Raw genomic sequence first — 20,225 nt, 5'->3', positions numbered from 1 at the left:
ACAGCTCATGTGCACATAAATAAAAACAATGTTGAGTTAAAAGAGTTTTTATTTCATTTCCAGTCTTACCTCAGAGTTGCTTGGATTTAGGGAAAAATTTATAGACATAATTAAGTTACTTAAAGGGAATGCATCTGAAGACTCCAGTTTGGTGCTGGCCACTTTCCAAAACTGCAGTAAAAGCTATAAACAAGGCTAATTTATATTTAGAAAAATGCACTACATTAGAAAAGCAATAATAAATAAAGAGTATAAATAGAGGAATGAAAGTCATTATTCTCGAGTGCATTAATGTTACCATTCAAATAAAATGGCTAAGATATTTAAAAAAACAGATAGCTTTATGTTTAATATCACTAACCGAATATTTAAGAAGCCGTGGGTCATGAGTTTTCTTCTAAGATGTGATTGTGACAGAAAAACACAAAGACTAATTTCATTCATAATTATTATACTGAAATTGTCTACAAGCAACTTCAGCCCTCATAATACACCACTGAGGAACAGTAGATATTAGGTATCTCCAAAAGTTGATTCTGTTCATCTGGACGTAGCGTTTTGTGGGAGAAACGTTTCGTCACTCATCCAAGTGACTTCTTCAGTCTCAGCTGACTGCAGGTTTCCCCAAACCTTATAAACAGTACATTTGCATAATGACTGAAACCAGCCCACTGAGGGAACAATGGGCTGTGAGGTCAGTTCCTTAATCATAATTATGCAAATTCCCATGACCATTGATCAACAATCACTGACCAAAACCCACTGATCAAAGAACACTGATCAATGGCCATGAGTACCATTCACAGAGAGTTGGGGAATGGCTGCAATCACAGCATTGTAAGATGGCGAAAGATGTACCCTTAGGCCCCCTCCTCGATTCAGAGATGGTCTTTCCCTTTTCACGTAGATATTAGGTATTTAGGAATATAGATTTATTGCTAAATAAACTGGCAGGAGAACAGAATATGGTCTATAATGTACCTATTAAATGACACTGGTAACATAACACCTTACAGGACCTTCTGCTCCAAATCTGATCATCAGAATCAGGGACTGCAGGACCTTATTGTTCTAAGTCCTTTTCCTTATGGCACAAAATGTAAAGTGACAACTTCCTGAGATTCTGGTGAATGCACATCTAATTGCGGGATTAAATATTTCTAATGTCACAACTGAGAAAGCTTTTACCGGAATGATATCAGCAGAATGGAGTTCCACCGGATCACAGCACTTAAATATAAGACAATGTACTTAGTTTTATGGGCTATGGGGGAAACTATTGTGATGCAGTCTCTCTACAGCATTACGAACTCTTCCACCATATGAACATGATATCTCTGTGGAAGGCTGAGACATGGACTAAACTGTGCTGCCACGTGCTTTTTATAAATGGCACATTCCGACATGAATCTAACTGGGATTCACAAACACGTCACTTTGGTCGTCACAGATTCAGCACAGAGAGAGAACACCTTTGGAGGACTCTGAGCGAACCGCGTCAAAAAGAAAAAAAAACGAAGCACTTAGACCCGCCCCTTCTCCGTCCACTGGCCGATCGAGCACATCCGCTCGGTCACAGTTAAACATCCTGGAGGAAGCTCAGAGAAGCTCAGAGGTCACAAGAAAGCCGCACGACTATTGCCAGAGGGGATACATATGGCGTTATTGGCACAAAAATAACACCATAGCTACAGTGTGAGCACGCGCTTTTAGCCCAGCACATATTCGACAGCTGTGGGCTTCCTGCGTTCCTACTTCCGGCCACGTGACCGAGTGGATCGTTTGAGGTCGCGCGTCTTTCAGAGTTGGCGCGTATCTTCAGACTGTGAGTGCTGTAAGTTCCCAGCTGAGCACCAAGAAGTCTTCTGCTACGCAGTCTTGTTTTTTAACCGAGAACATGTCTGACTGGACCAAAGAGCGGCGACGTGAGGATCACAGCATCGAGCACGAAAAGAGGTCTGTTTACATTCCCGCCTCAGTGTGTTATTCACAGCTAAACCTTTGTCTGTGCTCGTTAAATGGAAGCCACTGCGCCAGATTAGCTAAACCTTTGTGTGCAAAGATGATGTGGACATTTTGAAAGCTACAAAACATTTACTGTACCTGATGGACCTGCGTGACTCTAGTACACGCAGTGTTCTTGCTAGTATCTATGGTTACTTTCTTTTCTTTAAGCTCGTAGAAGCTAGCAGTCTGTAGCGAGTCTGTCGTGAACAGTGGACCTGACAGTCATGCTAGCTAACAGTGCGGGTAAAAAGGTGACGATAAGGCGTTAAACACAGACAACTGCTAAAGCTAACGCTTGAATACGTTGTGGACTGAATGCTAAATGTAACACACAAGTAAGTGGATGAAACGTGAAAGGTGGTTAACAGCTGTAGTTATAACGTGAATTAAAATATCTGATATTAGAATACGCGGTCCTAAGTGCCCTCCTCCAGGAAAAACAAGAGTCACAGATGGATGATGGTCCGAACAATCGGAAGAAGTTGGCGGGAGAAATTGTCTATTAAAGGAAATGTATGGCTCCAGTTTTACCCACTGTACTCAACTAATCATTTATTATTAAATAAAATTCACCTTCTCTAAACTTTAATCTGTCTAAGAAGGTTCAAAAGAAATCCCCGGAGCATTTTGAAGCAGTTAGTGCAGCTTTGCCATTGTGGAATACGGAGACGTGAAACCGTCATGAGTGTTTTCCTGTGTGGGACCGTGCGTCCCACCGTGTGTTTGCAGTTCTTGCACATATTTGCTGGTTTTGCATTTTTAACAGCCATGATTTTTTTTCCCTAATTTGACACAGAAGAGAATGTTTTTGAGAATTGTTTGCAGAAATCTGATATCAAAACAAGAATGAATTGGCATGTTTAAATCTACACGTTTTTTTTGTGTCTTCTTGTGTAGCTTTGGCCCATCTCGGTGGTCCCACTGCAGGAAGAGGGGCGTCAATGGGAGCCTGCGGAGCAACAGCGAGGCAGATGATATTGATAAAAGAAGGAACGGACACGCCGACTCCAGCTACAAACACCCTGATCGCAGACATGCTAGGTGAGAGTAAGCTCAGTTAATGTGGAAAGTGATAAATGTATATTAATGCAGGGAACTCATAACTGAAAAGCCATGAGGCGGCTGAAGCTTTGTGGATTTTTGGCATTTGTTGGGGAAATGTTTCAGTTTTAGTGTTTCAGACCCACACAGCTTTAATGGCCCTGTTCAAAGGTGCTTTGTCAAATGTAAACAGCGTGAGAATTTCATTGGTCTGTGTAGTTCACATCCAAACTCCAGTGTAGGCTCGAGAAGAAAAACAAGTTTGTTTGTTTGTTTTAAATTAAAATAAATAACACAGTGGTTGTAAAGTAATATTTGGTAAATTATTAGAATGATTTTAGTTTGAATGGTAGTGTTTTAAAAAAATCAAACTACATTATTGCTGAGTGAAGCCAGCCAGTCTCTGCTCATGAACCACTTTAAAAAAACAGCTTACTGACTCCATTACCAACATGTGGCCACAACATCTGCAGGAACTGTAGCAGTAACATCCCTGTGTGTGTGTAACCTGTGGTATTGTCCTCCTAGCTTTACTACTCCAGAGAGCACAGGTCCAGTGTCCCGCTGTGGTCAACAGGCTGACTGGGGCAGCCAGGTGGAGGACGATGAGATGAGGAGGGATGTGCACAGAGACATGCAGCGGTAATTAAACAGTTTCTACATTATTTCAGTTGTCTTTTTAAGCACCTGAAAGCAGAGACTGGCTTCCTGTTTTGGATTGCAGACTCACTGTTTGCACTGTGTTCAGTTACAGGAGGAGGATACTGGGGGCAGAATTCACCCAGAGGGAGAGAAGGGCCTCGTCTGGCTCTTCTGGAAGGTATCTCATTCTCTCACAGACCTTTCAACTCAGAATATTCATGAACTGATGGAACACTCACTTCTCAAACCACACATCCACCTGCAGCTATACAAGTGTGCAATTATTAACATTAAATAAGACGAGACAAAACGTATTCATCCCCAAAATAATGGAAACATGAAATAAAATCAACGCAGTATCACTGAACAAAGTGGCGAGTAAGGTAAAACAGATTGCACTAATGGAGCTCAGTTATATGGTAACAAAAGTAAAGTGCTCAGCATCAAAATATGATGTGATAAATATCATATCTGCTATGAGACGATGAGGGTTTTCTGTCCTTGTGACAGCGAGGCTGAAACACGACGACGTGTCAAATATGGCTTTAACTGCTGTTTCCCCAAATCCTGAACTGATCCAGTTTTGGTTTGTCAGAACTTTTCTAGTCTTACTGACATCTCAACACACTCCAGACTACTGTTACATAGTTACTGTTACGTAGTTACATTGTATTATATCATGTCATGGGCTTTGAACTCATTACTAATGTAGTTTTGTCCATTAAACAGTAACACAGGTTTGTTTAACATGACAATAACCTTTTCATTTTTCAACAACTTTGTGTTTACAATCATTTTAGAATAAAATCATTATGAAGGAAGTCGGGCTCTTTTCGTGATGAATGTTAGTTGTGCCTCTATTTTTGTATTGTGTGCATGTGAATGTGGACTAAATGTGTCTGTGCTTCAGCTGTGACTCCAGAGAGGGAGATAACTTGGAAACCGATGAAGCTGTGTTACTACGACGACAGAAACAGATCAACTATGGCAAGAACACGCTGGCCTACGACCGCTACATCAAAGAAGTTCCTAAGTAGGTCAACAGAAACGCATGCTGTGGAACATCCAGTGTAAAGCCTGTCCACTGCTTGTGTGTGTAATACACTGGTCAACGTTAATCCCCGCGTTTCTTGTTTTCAGACACATGCGTCAGCCAGGCGTTCATCCAAAAACTCCCAATAAGTTCAGGAAGTACAGTCGTCGCTCCTGGGACCAGCAGATCAAACTGTGGAAGGTCAAACTACATGCCTGGGACCCCCCTGCAGAGGAAGGCCAGGACAAGACCCTCGATGTCGTGTAAGACACTCGTACACATTCTGCACGTCGTCAGTCAGCTGAAAGCCGTCCTCATGTATGATTTCTCCTTGTCCCACCAGTGAGGAGCTCAACCTTGATGATGTAATGGACATTGAACTAGATTTCCCAACCATTACTGACTCCCAGAACAGCCAGACCTCGCTGCCGATACACAGCCTGTCAGTGGAGGTGAGTGGAAGTCATTTAGGTGCTGCTGAAATGTTGAGGCCCACACACGTGCTGACGACTGACGGACAAGTAACGATTGTAGAGTTTGTTTAAGAGGTTTTGACTAAATCTTTCTGGAACCTTGGTTTAAATATTTATTTGGTCCATTGTTTAGATGATCCATCAGTTTTTAAGAAAATAAAGATGATGATGGTGGGATTGCTTATAAACTTGGCACAAAAAGAAAGGAAACGTGTTTGCTCAGCTTTCTCTTTACTCAACTCTGCTGTTTAACCCACGAATGGATTTTTTCTTTACAAATGTGGCCCATTTAAGGGGAAACAACCAGGCTGTCCAATGGGAAGAAACACAGGTCTCCTTACTTTTTGTGCAAAGTTTAATCAACAGATGAGAAAGCCACCCTTACAAACACTGTATTAAATGATGTTGTTTGTGTTGTGTTGCTCAGGATGAAGACTGCGGTACTCCGGTCAAAGTACAAAGGACAGCAGAGCCTAATATGTCATAGCTTGTTATTGAATGGTTGAGTCTTCCCCCCGACATCGACTTCACACAGTCCACTCAGAAAAACTGCTCCAGCTGTCAGCTAAGAGTCTGTGTGGACACAGCATCACTCTGCTGTGTCTTTGGCTGGTAGTCATTGATTATACTTTAATATTGAGTTTTGTTTTCACCATATGTTTCTCCATCCACAGTTTGGGCCATTTGTTGTAGTTTATCTGTTCAGAGTATTTTATGGCAAGATTTTACATTTTTAATCAAGCATGTTTCAGAATTTGGTATGTAAAAACCCCCACTTGCTGTACCAGTGAGAGGCCTGTTGGAGTGTGCATCTAGTTTCGTGCAAATGTGAGCTTACATCTCTCATATTCTACCTGAGAAGATTCCAGATGCATAGAAACTGTCTGAACTCGGAGGGGTCGTCTTAATAGTTTAAAGGACGTGGGAAAATCGGAGACAATGATGTGTGTTGTTTTGAGTTATCCTTGAGAAATATTGGGCTGTGGCTTTTTGTTTTCTGTTCTGTTCTGTTTTGTTTTGTTTTAATACAAATGTAATTGTTTCTTACTGCTGTATCTTTAATAGAACTTGAAATAAAAAAAACAAATAAAACAAACAAGAAAAATCAATATTTCTTCTTTTTTTGTGATTTTTGGCTAAAAACTGCTGAAAACTTGGTCCACCGTTGGACAGCATGCCACAGATTTAAACAGTGACTTTGAAACCAGAGTTTCTCTCTGACACACTTCACACAGCTGATGTAGTAATTAATGGAAAATGTGTTGAATACTGTATGAACTCACACATAAACCAGTGTTGTGTGCTTGAGAGTATAGATAACCAGAACTGCCCGTCACTGGTGAGAATCTGTTTAGCTTAGTTTAGGAGAGCTGGGAAGAATAAGGATCATCTGTCTGACTTACGTCAGATGGAAGAATGACGCGAATGTAATTTAGCAACATCATAAGGGGGCGCTGTTGTGCACGCAAACGTTTAATCCACGCAAAGTACTGAGGAGAAGAAGGGTGCGCGAAAAGACGAAGAAGAGCAGCAAAGAAATAATCTGTTTCTGTGCAGGTCGATTTATTTACGAACTCAGAAACCAAAGTAGGAGAAGACCATGCTGAGAGCGTGTCTGAGAGGGGCTAATGCTACCGCCCGGGTAAGCCTTCTGTCTGCTCCCCAGCCGCGGGCTAACGTTAGCGTGTTGTCATTCAGTGACCCAGAGCCTGCCTCAAGGTGCCACAGTCAATTTTGTCGTAGACTAATTCGGGCTGTTAACTCTTCGGTGCTGTCGAGCGCTGTATTTGAAGCAATGCAGTTGGTTGTGGAAGCTGTCAAAGAGATCAGCGCAGCATGCTAATGTTAGCCGGTTTTCTTCCGGTGACAGATGGATAATGGCGTTTTAACCATAACCAAGCTAACGAGTTTGGCTAAGTTTGAGCGGAGAGGTCATCATGGCAAAAACCAAAACTTGTCTGTTCATTCTGTTTGACCTTTTATCGGCCACAGGTTTGATAACAGCTAACCGGAGCAGTATTTTAAAATGCTACTAGCGGCACTAGCATTTAAAAACGCGTTTTCACGTAGACTTTATAATGAATAAATAAACGCTGCAGGTTGTCTTCGTAAAATCCCCAAATACTAACGCATGATGTGGATTCTCGAAAACTTTGTTCTATTTCTGGGATTGAATGTGCAGCTAGACTTCTGTACAGTGACAGAAAGGTGGCTGTCACCTGTTAAAGTGGACTGGAATAAGTTTGACATCTCTGGTCTGCAGCGTCACACTGTTGCACAGATGTTTTATTACGAGGGAACCTCGGCTCTTTTCACCTGACTAAACGCACAGTAACATATTCGTTTCTGCCGGACTCACCTTGGATTTGTTTGCCATGCACCTGAATCTGTATTTACAAAATAAGAGTTCAGTTTACTGCTCAGAAATCATGCTTTGTACTTCATTTGCTGATCTGTTTTAAATGGTAAGTCAACAGTTCTGTGCTTATTTTTGTTTTGATTTCATCACGATAATTTATGTATTTTTATGATTTAACAGCAAATGAAAAACCGCGCTGAGCTTATTACTTACTGGATTTTTTTCTTATGCTATAGTTAAATGGGCAAGCTCGTGTGTCACAAGAATATCATGAAATTTAAAACTGAAATCATCAAATGCTGATTACCTGGTTGTCATCGACATGTTGACGACCGACCTGTCAGTATAGTACTGCGCAAAAGTCTCGACACCCCCCCCCCTCACCGCAGGCGTCTATCCTTCAAGCTCGGCTCCTCTGCCAGAGGCCTGATAGCTTGATGGTCCTGCGCAGTATCTTAGCTGTTCCTAGGACTGCGCTCTGCGCTGTTTCAGTCCACACCCCTGTCTGTTTCTTGACTGCCACCTTCCCACTGAAAAATGTAATTGATGAAGCTGTTCTGAAACTAACCCGTGTCCATCCAAGCAGTGTGGCATCGTCTTGACAGAGGATGAAACCTCTGTTTCTGAAAACTATTTAATGTAATTACAAGAAAACATGGCTCAGAGTGTTCAGGCTGTTTTGAAGAGTAAAGGTGTTCAGACAAAGTACTGATTTTCAGGCTTGTTAGAGTTGCACAAAGTCTGTTTTTACCTTTTGAACCGCATCTCTGCACCTAATTCCCCAACCCTTTTATCCAAGGATAATAAGGAATGATAAGGAAAACATTGGGTAGTTTGTTGCTTGCACTGGAATTTGTTGCTCTAAGGTGTCCTTGCTATAAATGTGTGTCCGTTCTGGATCTGTCTGACATGGATTTCTTTTCACTGTCACGCTTTCCTCACCACTTTCCAGAAGAACTACAGGAGAATCCCTCTTACCAGTCTGCAGCAGTGTCGGCACTACACAGCAGGAGAGAGCAGGTAACACACCAACACACACAGTACAGTATTCAACTGTCTTCTTAAGGGCTTCTCACATAGATGTGACATGTGCTGTGCTGACCACCAAATCTGTGTCCCGCTGGTCCCTGCGCTCTGGCTCCACGTCATTTCAAAACGTGGATCTCTCATCCTCAAGAGAAGATCTTTAGCGGTATCCGTAGCAGTGTGTCATTTCTACAACATTGTTTTCCTCCTGAGGTCACTATTTGGGCCTAAAGTTGTGTCATAAAGTCAGCTGAACTAGGATACACACAGAATGCTGCGTCCCGTCTCAAAGGCCGTTAGCGAGACTGTCCTGTGGCATTCATTCATGTCTGCTTGTCCTTTTTCATTCCAGTAGTGCTTCCAAAGTGGTTGTTGCTGGCTTGTTGACAGTAAGTGGTGGCATTGGAGGGACCATACTCTATGCCAAATGGGACCACAAGTTCAGAGCAGCGGTTGAGAAGAACGTCCCATACTCAGACTGGCTGCTGGGTTTGGCTTTGGGACCCCCTGCCCAAGATCCTGGCCTCCCCATAAAGAAACGGGTACGGTGCTGTCCCCAGCTCATCCTAATTATAGTTACAGGACACAAAGTTTGTTTGTATTTCACCATCAGGTAGTGGAAGAACAATCTAACATTTTTTTCTTTTACCGACTCTCCATTTGTGAGCAACTATCTGTTCTCTGATGGTTTACTGTATGTTAAAATGGCTGATCAGACTGCGTTGAAGCCCCCATACCTCCACCTCCATACCTCCACCTCCATACCTCCACCTTTCCAGTGTGTGTCTGTTAAAATTTGACTCAGAATTGAAGATATCAGCAAATAAACTTCCATACAATACAATATAAATATTTGTATAGAAAGAGTAAAAATATTTCTACAACCACACTGTAATAATGTATGCTTTGATTTAAATGGTTGCTGTTAAGGTGGAGTTGGCCCAGCCGCCCTCTATGATAGAAAAACAAGTGAAGAAGTCGGCGAAGAAGGAGGGAGCCGAGGGTCCAGTCAAAGACTCCAGCCCCGTCCCCAGTAAGCCTGCACAGAGCATAGAGGGTAAGTGTGGCACCCACTGTCATTATAACTCGTGGCTTCATGTTACCATCTGCCTTTTATCGTGTGCTTTTTCAGCTTTATTTCTATTTCTGTTTTGTTAGATTTCTTTCACAGTAGTCGGGTGGAGCACCCACAGTTTCACTGTATCTGTGCAGTGACAGTAAGAGGCTGTTGTATTTGTACACAAACGTTGTGCCTGCGTACACCACCACAGTGGGTTTGAACTCAACCAAGATGAATGCAGCACAGCTGCAATTCAAGGATTCTAACACTAGTATTGGATTATTTAGTTATTCATTATAGACACTTGTATATCTACTAAACCACTTTCAGAGACACATTTTGTAACTCCTCCAAATGACTCCATTACAAATTAAACTGATAAACTCCAGTTGGACTTGTATTTGGTTAGTTTTTCTGGAATTTGCAATAAGCACTCCAAAGTGATGTTGGTACAGTGAGTGAGGCCAGCGTTAAGCTGAAAACCCAACATAGATCTATGAGAGAGCTGGCAACAACCGTAGGAGAGGCCAAGTCGCTAATCTGCTAAATTCTTGAAAAGAAGAAATGCACTTGCGACCTCAGCGACACTGAGAAGCCTGTAGACAGAGTAAAGTGGGTAATTGCAAAAGTCCTTCCTTGGTTAGGGGACACCCTGTGCAACATTTAGCAAATTCAAGAACACCCTGGAAGAGGCAAACGTATCACTGTCAAAATGTTCAATCCAAAGACTAAGCTTTGTTAGTGGGAGAGCATTTTACCCACTTTAACACACTGAAAATGCTGCGTCCACATGAACACAGTCACCTTTCTGCCATTTCTTTACCTGGACGACTGAGCGTGCAAGAAAATCTTGAGACGACTCGCAGTGTATGTAAATGAATGTGCTATACGAGGTCACTAGTTTTTCCTGACATTGTAACTGCTGATTGAAGTAGCACCATGATTTCTGTGATATTATAAAGTTAGTCACCTGACTCTTGTAGAGCACGCTTTCAGTTGCTGAAGACAAAACCAAAGGTGGCGTTTTGTGACATCCATGGATTCTACCTTAAAGGCAGTGATGGGCTTGAAAGGATTTTCATCTTTTCTGAAAATGGGGAACTTGGTGTGAAATAGCTGTCAGTCATACAAAGTCGATGTAGGACTTGGATTCAAGCTAAAGTCTGCACTTCAGTCTCATCTTGACAGTTTGATTTAAAATCCACTGTGATGGTGTTCAAACACACACACATGCAGTTGTTTCATGAAACTGTTCACATGCAGCACCAGAGTTAGCGTGATTATCAGCCATCTCGACTTTACAGTGCCATAACATCATTATTTAGATTATGAAGTTAACTTTATTTTAATTCAAGTCCATTCAAATCAGCCTCACCTGTAAATGTCTCTGGGACGAAACCAAGCCAACATTTAATATCTGCTAATGCAAACTCTCCACTCTGGGGGGGGACAATGTGCTTTGTTAGCTGCTAGCTCCACCCATTCTTCTTTGAGATGTTTGTAAATGTGCGCTCTGTTGTTTAGCCCCAGCAGAAGCCTCTCAGGGTAAGCCGTCTTCTCCTATACTGTCCTGTTGATGCTCTGCTCCTGTGTGTGCAATTACATTTTGGACTGCTGTTAGACTTCCTTAGTTTGTAGCAGCCATTGTATCTTTAATAGCTTTAAAGCCATTATGCTGCCATAAATACTACCTTACTGTAGTTGAGGCTGAAGTGATGATGAAACCAGTAGATGGATGGTCTTTACTATGCATATGAGTGGTTTTGTGCATGGTGACACACATGGAAGCTCGCGAACTGCTTTTGCCTTCTGTATTTGTGTCCCGTTTAGAGGCCTCAGCAGAGGCGACTCATATCATCTCAGCCATCAGTGAGGTCCCATCAGTCCCTGCTCCATGTGACACAGAGGCAGCAGCAGTCAAAGGTATCATCACTGAAAACAGGACCTTGCTGTGAGGCTACAGTGCTAACCACTGCACGTTCTGCTGTCCTTCTTCATTATGCAGTCACAAAGCAAAATTCTGGGTGGCAGCTTAGAAGAGCCAGTATCTAAACCACAGACAAATACACAGTGGGCACATGGCATATACGATAGAGAAACAGTTAAAAGCTCCTCTTCCTTTGGGTGGAGCTCTGACTTGGTGTTGGCGCTCTGTGCGGTAGAGTATCACTTCCTGTTCCTGTTACAAGCACAGCAGTGTTTTAGCTAATTGAATTCAATATTTATATATTATCTTTACGTGCTTTATCCAAAGTGTGTAGCCGACTGACCTTTCTCTCCTGCAATTTCCTGCTCAGATGCTTAGTTACTCCTCGGCTTCCTTTAGTAATAACGACTCTTGTAATACATGTAACCTGTAACTTTATCACAGTAGATGTCTTTCTGAAAGTGCTGTAACTAAGTTTAAGAATATAATCCACCCACTGTTATCATCTTCAATGCCCTGTACCAACATAGAGCAGAGCAGCTATCTGAACGCTACTCCAACAGAGGTCGATCATCTTGTTAATAATTTTACCTCCTCACTACGTACGACTCTGGATACTGTAGCTCCTGTGAAAACTAAGGCCTCAAATCCGAAGTACCTGACTCCGTGGTATAATTCTCAAACACGTAGCCTAAAGCAGATAACTCGTAAGCTGGAGAGGAAATGGCGTGTCACAAATTTAGAGGATCATCATTTAGCCTGGAGAAATAGTTTGCTGCTTTATAAGAAAGCCCTCCGCAAAGCCAGAACATCTTACTATTCGTCACTGATTGAAGAAAATAAGAACAACCCCAGGTTTCTCTTCAGCACTGTAGCCAGGCTGACAAACAGTCAGAGCTCTACTGAGCCAACAATCCCTTTAACGTTAACTAGTAATGACCAATCTCCAACCTTCCTTTCATATCAAACATCCTTGAAAGAGTAGTTGTCAAACAGCTAACAGATCATCTGCAGAGGAATGGCTTATTTGAAGAGTTTCAGTCAGGTTTCAGAGCTCATCACAGCACAGTAGAACTTTATGATTAAATTCATAATGTTAAAACAAACAAACTAATAGTCATCGCAAAATGTAGCACATATGATTATTATGTTGGTCAGAATGATGGTAGTGATTAGCCTTTTCACCTTACAGCCTCTAAGTAGTTATGGTAGTTTTCATTTAATGCCGGAGACAGAATATGAAGCATGAAGCAAATCTGCACCAAAGTTGAAATGTTTTTAACGTGCAGCGTCACTGAGGGATCTACATTTGCAAAGATTTTGCAAAAACTTCATTTGTGGTGTGAACATACAATAATAGCACTTCATGTTCTTTCATGGCTGAAAGTCCAGCAGTCTCGAGGATTACTGGGGTTGTTTTAGGTGTGTGTTTGTGTGTTTTCTCTAGAAGAGTGCAAAGAGTGCCATGAACACAAGGAGGCGACAGCGGTCCATCCTGCACCCACAGAACCAATGAAAGAGCGTCCAGTAGAAGAAGTGGCTGCCAGACTTGCTCAACAAGAACAGGAGGAACAGGATATTTCAGCATGTAGGATGACAACAACAGCACAACAAACACACAAAGAGTGAAGTCGGTGCATACTGACCACTTGAATAATGACATAGTGTAATTTTATACACAGTGAATGTATTGTTCATGTCCAATTATAGAGTCAGATGTCTTCCTGTGTGATTGCTTTACAGCGGTATCAGCCAGTCTTGAAGACTCACTGGCGAGCTCAGCCAAAGCTACTCTGCAGGCCATAGGAGCGCAAGAAGCAGCCCTGCAGGCTATCATACAGCACACAGACAAACTGAAGGAGGCTATGGAAGCAGAGGTAAGAGCAAGCACTTCATAAGGAAGGCATGTGCCAACTTTTATGTTTTAATACCCCCAGCATATGGGGACTGTGCTCAGCTGGTACTCCAAATGTAATATGAAGTACAAATCAGTGATTGTACTTTTGGAAAACCAAAACAGGCCACCATGCCCTTTAGGGCCTTTTTTACCCCTCAGCTCGAAGGCCATGATGGATGCCGTAGGTCCATCTATTTAAAAACCTGGGACAAGTTTGAGTCCTTGACCTTAGTCCAGTGTTTTCTGGTGAATGTGTTAACTCAAGAAGGAAGTCCCCTGGGTTTTCAAATTCATACAGTAGGTCAGTCTGCTGGGAGGCTGAGGGGAAGCATCCAGTTGTGATGGACTGAATCTGAGCCAAAGGCCGCAGGCTGGAGGGAGAGTGACACTGTGTTGGTATGGCTGAAAGAAGCCTGTGATGTTCAGTTCACATTGTTTTCAGTAGAGTACAGTAGAACCTCTGGGCACAGCTCTTTAGTGTTTCACAGCTCTGGTTTAGTTTGGTTTCTGTGTAACTCTTGTCGGGAGATATAACCTCTAACGAGGGACCACTTACACACTTCATGCTTCCTTTTCTGACGCACAGACGCCTGCACTCCTCCTGCCCACTTTAACCTCGGAGTATAAACTCTATAGATGACACCACTGAGCCTAAAGTAATGAATCTGTCTGTAAATCTAAGGAGTATAGAGCACAGATATGGGAAACATTTATAATAACTGCTAAATAGGAATCTCTGATGCTAGTAAAGTGTTGTTCAGTGTTACTACTACAGCTGATGGTGAGGGTGGAGCTAAGTGTCCGCCTGCCTGTCTGCAGGAGCCTGAGATGGATACTGTTGCAAATGAGTATCCTAATTCAATATGAATGTTTCTGTGTATTCATTTGACAACCCCAGCTCACACCTACAGAACGTTCCATCAAGGCTGATAAATGAGCCAGGACTCCATCTTTACCTCAGCCCCTCATGTCCTTCAGACCACTGGACTGGGCTCGTCTGCATCCTCTCACAGCAGCGCTGTCACTAAAGACCTGCGTACCCTTGTTTTTAATCAGATTCATTGCTTGCTGTGGCCTGTGTGGTCCACCCACCACAACACTGTATTAGTAATGTTTAAGCCACGGCACGCTGAATGGGAAGCGTCACTGTTTTGCAGTAGAGTTATTGAAGTTCTTCTTAAACTTAGGTTCTACCTGAGGAGAAGTCAAACCAGTGGAAGGACCTCGAAGCTGCTCTTGCTGATAGAACCACGGCTTTGAACGATGCCAGAGCTGCTCTGTCGAAAGCCAAGTAACACAAACACACACACACAAACATACTAATTACAAACTTGAATATGTGTGAAGACGAATTCTCCTTCTTTTCCACTTAGCTTGAAAATCATAAAGGTTCTTTCTTTAAAGTGTGGTTTCTTCTGCTTAGAGCAGAAGTGTTTCTTTAATTCTGATGACAAATGTGGCACAAGGTTAATCTGAAAGATGTAATAATCACTCAGCTTTCAGGGCTGTGATGAGTGCAGTGTGCCGTGCACATCTCAGCCTACTTCAGTTTGGCAGTCTTGCTTATCAGCAAGGAAACGTTATAGATCAGTTACACTTTGCACATCTCTTTCCTTGCAGCGAGTCCTTGGACAGTCTCAGGTCAGTGATTGACAAATCCAAAGGGCTGAAGATATCCTCTGTTCGCCCACTGGTTTTAGCAGCAGAGGAGAATCTCCATAACATGGTAGTGGACTTGGACAAAATGGTCATGAAGGTAAAGTTTGTTTTTTCTTTTTTGGTGCATTACGTACGACTACAGGAGATTACTCTTATAGTGTCCTGCTTGCTTCCTGTTTGTTGGCTGTTTGCCTCCCTTCTGAGGCTCAAGTTCACATTTGTACCTCTCAACTGTAAACTGTGTGAATGTGGCAGCAGCATGTTAGCCTTCATTGGCCAGTACCAAACATAAGAGCTACCTTACCATCAAAGCACAGGACTTTGTAAAATAGGCAAGAAAACATCCTGAGGAGGTGAAACAACCTCGAGTAAACAAGTGACTCATTCAGTGTTATCTTCACCACCGCCATGATTATTAACTTGTCCTTTTCTGTTCACACCTCTCTATTCTCCTGGTAATAAATGTTACCAACTAAAGGTTCAGTCTGCAGAGTCAGAGGCTAAGATCGTCTCCCAGTACAGTGAACTGGTTAACGAAGCCAAACGACAGTTTCAGAGGGAAGTCAGCAGTCTTACTCCAGAGATCCAGGCCAACTGGAAAGGGCTCAGTAAGAACATGCATACATACTCAAACACGTGTATTTACACACAGAAAGTTTCATTTGATGATTTGATTTGTTCAGCTGGACATTGTGTTTTCATTGGTCACTAATCGGAGTAACGATGGGCCTGAAGTCAGTTTCATAAGTGTTAATATGGAAACTGTCATGTGTAGTGATGAATGGCCATGAGTACGATTCACAGAGAGTTGGTTGAGTGGCTGCAGCCACTGCATTGTAAGATGGTGACAGATGTACCTTTAAGCACCTGCTCGATTCACAGATGGTTGATGTGCATGTGCAGCCTCAGTCCTCTAACCACAGATGTTACGTCATGAAGGTGTGAGGTGTAGCCTGCTAGCTCGATAGCAGGTGTCTGGGATGGATGACTAAAGCCAGGTCTCTAACATCAGCACAATGCATCTGTTCCTCCCAGTGTTATTAGTCGTGATCTGTAGCCTCAGTTCATCCATGTGATTTGTTAGGGAGCGGTTGTTTGTGTGGCTGAAGCTTTCCTTCATGCCGCCGCCTTCACCTTCTCCCAGCTGGTATGATAATAAACAGAGAGCGAGGCATGTCCTGAAGAACAGAATCGGCTCTCTGGGATTTACTTACACAGATTATTGAGCATGCATTAGGACACTTATTATGTTGCTGACATAGATGACAGTACAGTGAAAGAATGTGACATCTGACAAACGTTTCCACTCTGAGGAGCAAAAGTTGGTATTTAAGTTTCTATACTGATGCTGAGGTTTTAGAGCGATGTTCAGTGTTTCAGTACCAATAACATCAGTGATAACCTGTCTCATTCGTGACAGGCACGTCAAATGGAATCTAATCATAATCTAATATTATGTTTAAGCTCTGCGCGTCTTTTGTTGCTAACGCTTGGTGGCTCTAAATCCACCGTCTGAGCATTCACAGGGTTTTTGAAATGTGCATTTAAAGTCAAAACCTCACGTTCTTCCATGTCACTGTAACTCTTAATTACTTTTATACATTCAAAACTATATGCTGATCAAGAAGTACGTTTTCAAGAATAACTTGTTTTTGTGTATTAGCTGGTAAACTGTCCACAGACGACCTCAACGCCCTGATCGCCCACGCACATCGTCGCATTGACCAGTTGAACCGAGAACTGGCTGAGCAGAAGGTCAGAGAGAAGATCCACGTTGATGCAGCGTTGGAACAACAGAAACTTGAGGACCAGAAAGCTCTGGACAACGCTGTCAACACTGTCCTGCAGCACGTCAAAGAAGAGGCCCGACTGGAGCAGGAGAGGAAGGTACAGGAAACAAATATCTTTAGATTGTTCAGATTTTTCAGTTAATGTGAGCGTATCTAAAATGTGTTATGATTTCCTCTGTGGGTATGCAGCTGGCTGAGTTGAGAGAAGTGATGGAGGCAGAGATGAGGACTCAGCTTCGGCGGCAGGCAGCAGCTCACACAGACCACGTCCAAGATGTGCTGAAAGTCCAGGAGCACGAGCTGAAAGCTGAGGCTGAGCAGGTGATCTCTCTACCCCAGAGACTGCTTACACATCCAAAATAAATACTTACAGGACATTAATGGCTTTGGGTTTTGAGCACCGAGTGCCAGGTTTGGCACAAAACACAAAATATATACTGAATAAAACGTGGCCTGTTTGGTTTTGGTCTAGTTACTTAATCTATAAAACCAGATTGCACTGATAACAGCTGTCTGAAAAACATCCTACAAAAGAGTAAAGTTTGCTGAAAGATGTTAACAGTGGCACAAAATGCTAAAAGTAAAAACAGTCAAGATGATGTTTGAACTGTGCCTCAAAAACAGACTCAAAGTCTAAAAGTAAACCGGAGCTCTTTATGTCATTATTGCCATAAAATATTATCAATACAAAGAATCCAAACTGTTTCACCTTACATTTGAGTTGTAATGAATGTGTTTTGCTTGAACAGCCGCTCGCCCTCTTTCTTTCTCCTCACGTCCTCTCTTTCTCGCATCGTTCTTCATTTCTGAGTAAACTGATCTTTTCTCTTGTACCTTGAGCTCAGCTGGTTCTTTGTGTGACAAACTGCTGATAGTTGTTGAGCTGTTAGAAACATTGTAATGACATTTGAAAGGACTTGCCAGTTAAAAAAAGAGTTACTCCCTTCATGCTGCAACGCTACTATGACCACAGCTTACTGACAGCTGGACCAGAGATGCTGTTCTGGATCATTTAGCCGATCATTTCTTTATTTTCAAACCTTTTGTCTTCAGTAAACGTGTTAAACTGTTTTGTGTTTACTCTGATGGCCTTTGCTTTGTTGGAGGTCTGTGATATAACGAAGTATAAAAGAAACACTAGAATGGAAAACTGTCTGATGCTGTATACTGGAAGCTGACAGCTTATGTTTTGTCATATCTTAAGCTTTTTTTTCCCACTAATATCCTGTAAGAAGAGGCGTGGCCAAGACGCCTGAGACGAGTCAGTCAGGGTGCTGCTGTAGCATACTCTGTTCCTGCGAGTTGCACGCTGTGTGCATCCTTCAGTCCTTCAGAGCTATGCTTTGGTTGTGTTCAGGTACTGAGCAGTAAGATGCTGGAACAGGAGACTCGCTACCGTCAGCTGACCCAGGAACAGCTCGACAACTTCACTTTGGACATGAACACAGCCTACGCAAGACTGAAGGGGGTGGAAGAAGCTATAGACAGTAAGAGATACACACATGTACCAAAAAAGCAAAGAAATAGCACTGAGTGATTAGTCGGGTAGGTACAGATGTAGGAATGATGATGCGTACTGTGTAGATGAATGTTGGTCATGTGACGTGTTGGGATAATTTTTTTCCTATAATATTAAAGTCAGGTTCTGGTGTGCAAAGGGAGTGGATGCTCCACGTGTATTCTACAGAGACATGTTCCTTTCCACTCGGTCATGTAAATCACTTTCTGTCTTTTGAACACAGGCCACGTGGTAGCAGAGGAGGAGGCTCGTAAGGCCCACCAGCTGTGGCTCTCTGTGGAGGCTCTCAGTTACTCTCTAAAGACTGCTGAAGCTGACGTGCCCACTGTGCCTCTGGAGAATGCCGCTCAGGCCGTTCGCGACAGCTGCCGAGACAACGACTTTGCCTTGGCGCTGGCGGCGGCTCTTCCAGAGAAATCCCTGCAGCGAGGCGTGTACAGCGAGGCCTCTCTCCGTGCCCGTTTCAACTCCTTGCGATCGCTGGCCCGCCGTGTTGCTCTCATCGATGAATCTCGTAACTCCTTGTATCAGTATTTCTTGTCCTACCTTCAAGCTGCACTGCTGTTTGAGAAGAGTCAGGAAGCTCCACCTAGCCAGCTGAGCTCTGAGGATTTAGATCCATTCAAGCTTCTGTCATATGCTAGCTACTGCTTAGAGCACGGGGACCTGGAGTTAGCAGCTAAACTGGTGAACCAGCTGAGAGGAGAGGCCAGGAGAGTGGTGCAGGACTGGCTCATTGAAGCCAGACTCACACTGGAAACTAGGCAGGTAGTGAATTTGCTGTCTGCTTACGCCAATGCTGTGGGGTTGGGTACCACACAGGCACCGTAGGTTGCCACAGTAACCCTCAACCGTTAAGGGAAAAAGGAAAAAAATCTGCTAAAAGTCTTTTTTTCCAAGAAGTATCCATGTTTCCGAGTGTAGCTGGAGAAGTGGCTCAGGAGAAGCTTTGTGCTGGGAAGCATCAGCAGTCTGCAGCACAGAGAGATGGTTTCTTCCTTTTAAGTTTCCTGAACCACATAAATGTATTTCTCTGAAAGCACTAATTCACTATGGCCAATTATTTATAAGATACATTCAATGCACTTCTTAGCTTAGTCTTGTCAATTCAGACTGCAGGTTTGGCCCAGCTATTTATCTCCAGCCCATGTGTTATGGAACCGTGACCCTAGGAACTACAGTTGGATATTTGTGAATACTGCACATGTTAAATAAATCATGAAAAAGAAAAAAACGCTGTATTTGTTTTTCTTCGTTGTTTTTCTTCTCTCTTCCATTACACTTATTTTCCTCCTCTTTTAAATTTCTGTGGAAGAGAGCCAGAGATTAAGATTAATGATTCAGCAGACAGATCTACAGTGAGTGAAGAAGAAGCACTCAGTGCATCATGGGAATCCCCCAGCAGCCTACACCTAGGGACTACGTTTTAAAATGGGAGCTCTTATGAACACATTTGCATCACTGTAAGTGCAGGCCCCACACATGGTCCCAGTTTACCTCTGTGCACCACCACAGTTTACATCTAATAATGAAGTCAAGACTTTGGTGGTGCATTTTCTACCTGAGCACTCGAAACACCTTTTTCCATGATTTTTCTACATAGGTGCTTTCTCTCTCCACACACAGTGTTCAGTGTTTTGCTCAAGGGTATTTGGCATGTAGATGGGAGCAGGGATCGAACCACCAACCTTCTGATTAGTAGAAGGCCGGCACTACCTGGGCTGTAATACTGTGCAATGAACATTCATTCTTTAATTTATTATTCATACTCTTTTTGCACTTTTTATCCACT

The 20,225-nt window shown here is 42.8% G+C and overlaps 2 protein-coding genes across 6 annotated transcripts; both read left to right on the top strand.

Moving 5' to 3' along the window:
• Positions 1-1,533: 1,533 nt before the first annotated feature.
• slbp (stem-loop histone mRNA binding protein) lies at positions 1,534-6,305 on the top strand. Of its 3 annotated transcripts, none has more exons than XM_005463114.3 (8): positions 1,534-1,956; positions 2,905-3,048; positions 3,577-3,690; positions 3,803-3,868; positions 4,601-4,723; positions 4,831-4,986; positions 5,067-5,175; positions 5,624-6,305. In XM_005463114.3, the coding sequence occupies exons 1-8, from the start codon at positions 1,898-1,900 to the stop codon at positions 5,681-5,683; spliced, it is 831 nt and encodes a 276-aa protein (XP_005463171.1). In that variant the 5' UTR covers positions 1,534-1,897; the 3' UTR covers positions 5,684-6,305. The 3 variants fall into 3 exon arrangements, with proteins under 3 accessions (XP_005463171.1, XP_003458153.1, XP_005463172.1); XM_003458105.4 differs by having other exon boundaries at positions 1,536-1,956; positions 3,797-3,868; XM_005463115.4 differs by lacking the exon at positions 1,534-1,956 and adding an exon at positions 2,198-2,342 and having other exon boundaries at positions 3,797-3,868.
• Positions 6,306-6,662: 357 nt separating this feature from the next.
• Positions 6,663-19,667, top strand: immt (inner membrane protein, mitochondrial (mitofilin)). 3 transcript variants are annotated; one of them, XM_013266023.3, is made up of 14 exons: positions 6,663-6,838; positions 8,508-8,575; positions 8,937-9,123; positions 9,512-9,638; positions 11,472-11,564; positions 13,016-13,156; positions 13,312-13,445; positions 14,653-14,756; positions 15,086-15,221; positions 15,603-15,732; positions 16,788-17,011; positions 17,104-17,235; positions 18,272-18,401; positions 18,657-19,667. In XM_013266023.3, the coding sequence occupies exons 1-14, from the start codon at positions 6,797-6,799 to the stop codon at positions 19,262-19,264; spliced, it is 2,256 nt and encodes a 751-aa protein (XP_013121477.1). In that variant the 5' UTR covers positions 6,663-6,796; the 3' UTR covers positions 19,265-19,667. The 3 variants fall into 3 exon arrangements, with proteins under 3 accessions (XP_013121477.1, XP_005463170.1, XP_013121478.1); XM_005463113.4 differs by having other exon boundaries at positions 8,934-9,123; XM_013266024.3 differs by lacking the exon at positions 11,472-11,564 and having other exon boundaries at positions 8,934-9,123.
• Positions 19,668-20,225: the final 558 nt, after the last annotated feature.

Source organism: Oreochromis niloticus, linkage group LG2 (genome assembly GCF_001858045.2).
Source record: "Oreochromis niloticus isolate F11D_XX linkage group LG2, O_niloticus_UMD_NMBU, whole genome shotgun sequence".
Taxonomy (NCBI): Eukaryota; Metazoa; Chordata; class Actinopteri; order Cichliformes; family Cichlidae; genus Oreochromis; species Oreochromis niloticus.
This window is presented reverse-complemented; position numbering and strand designations above follow the sequence as displayed.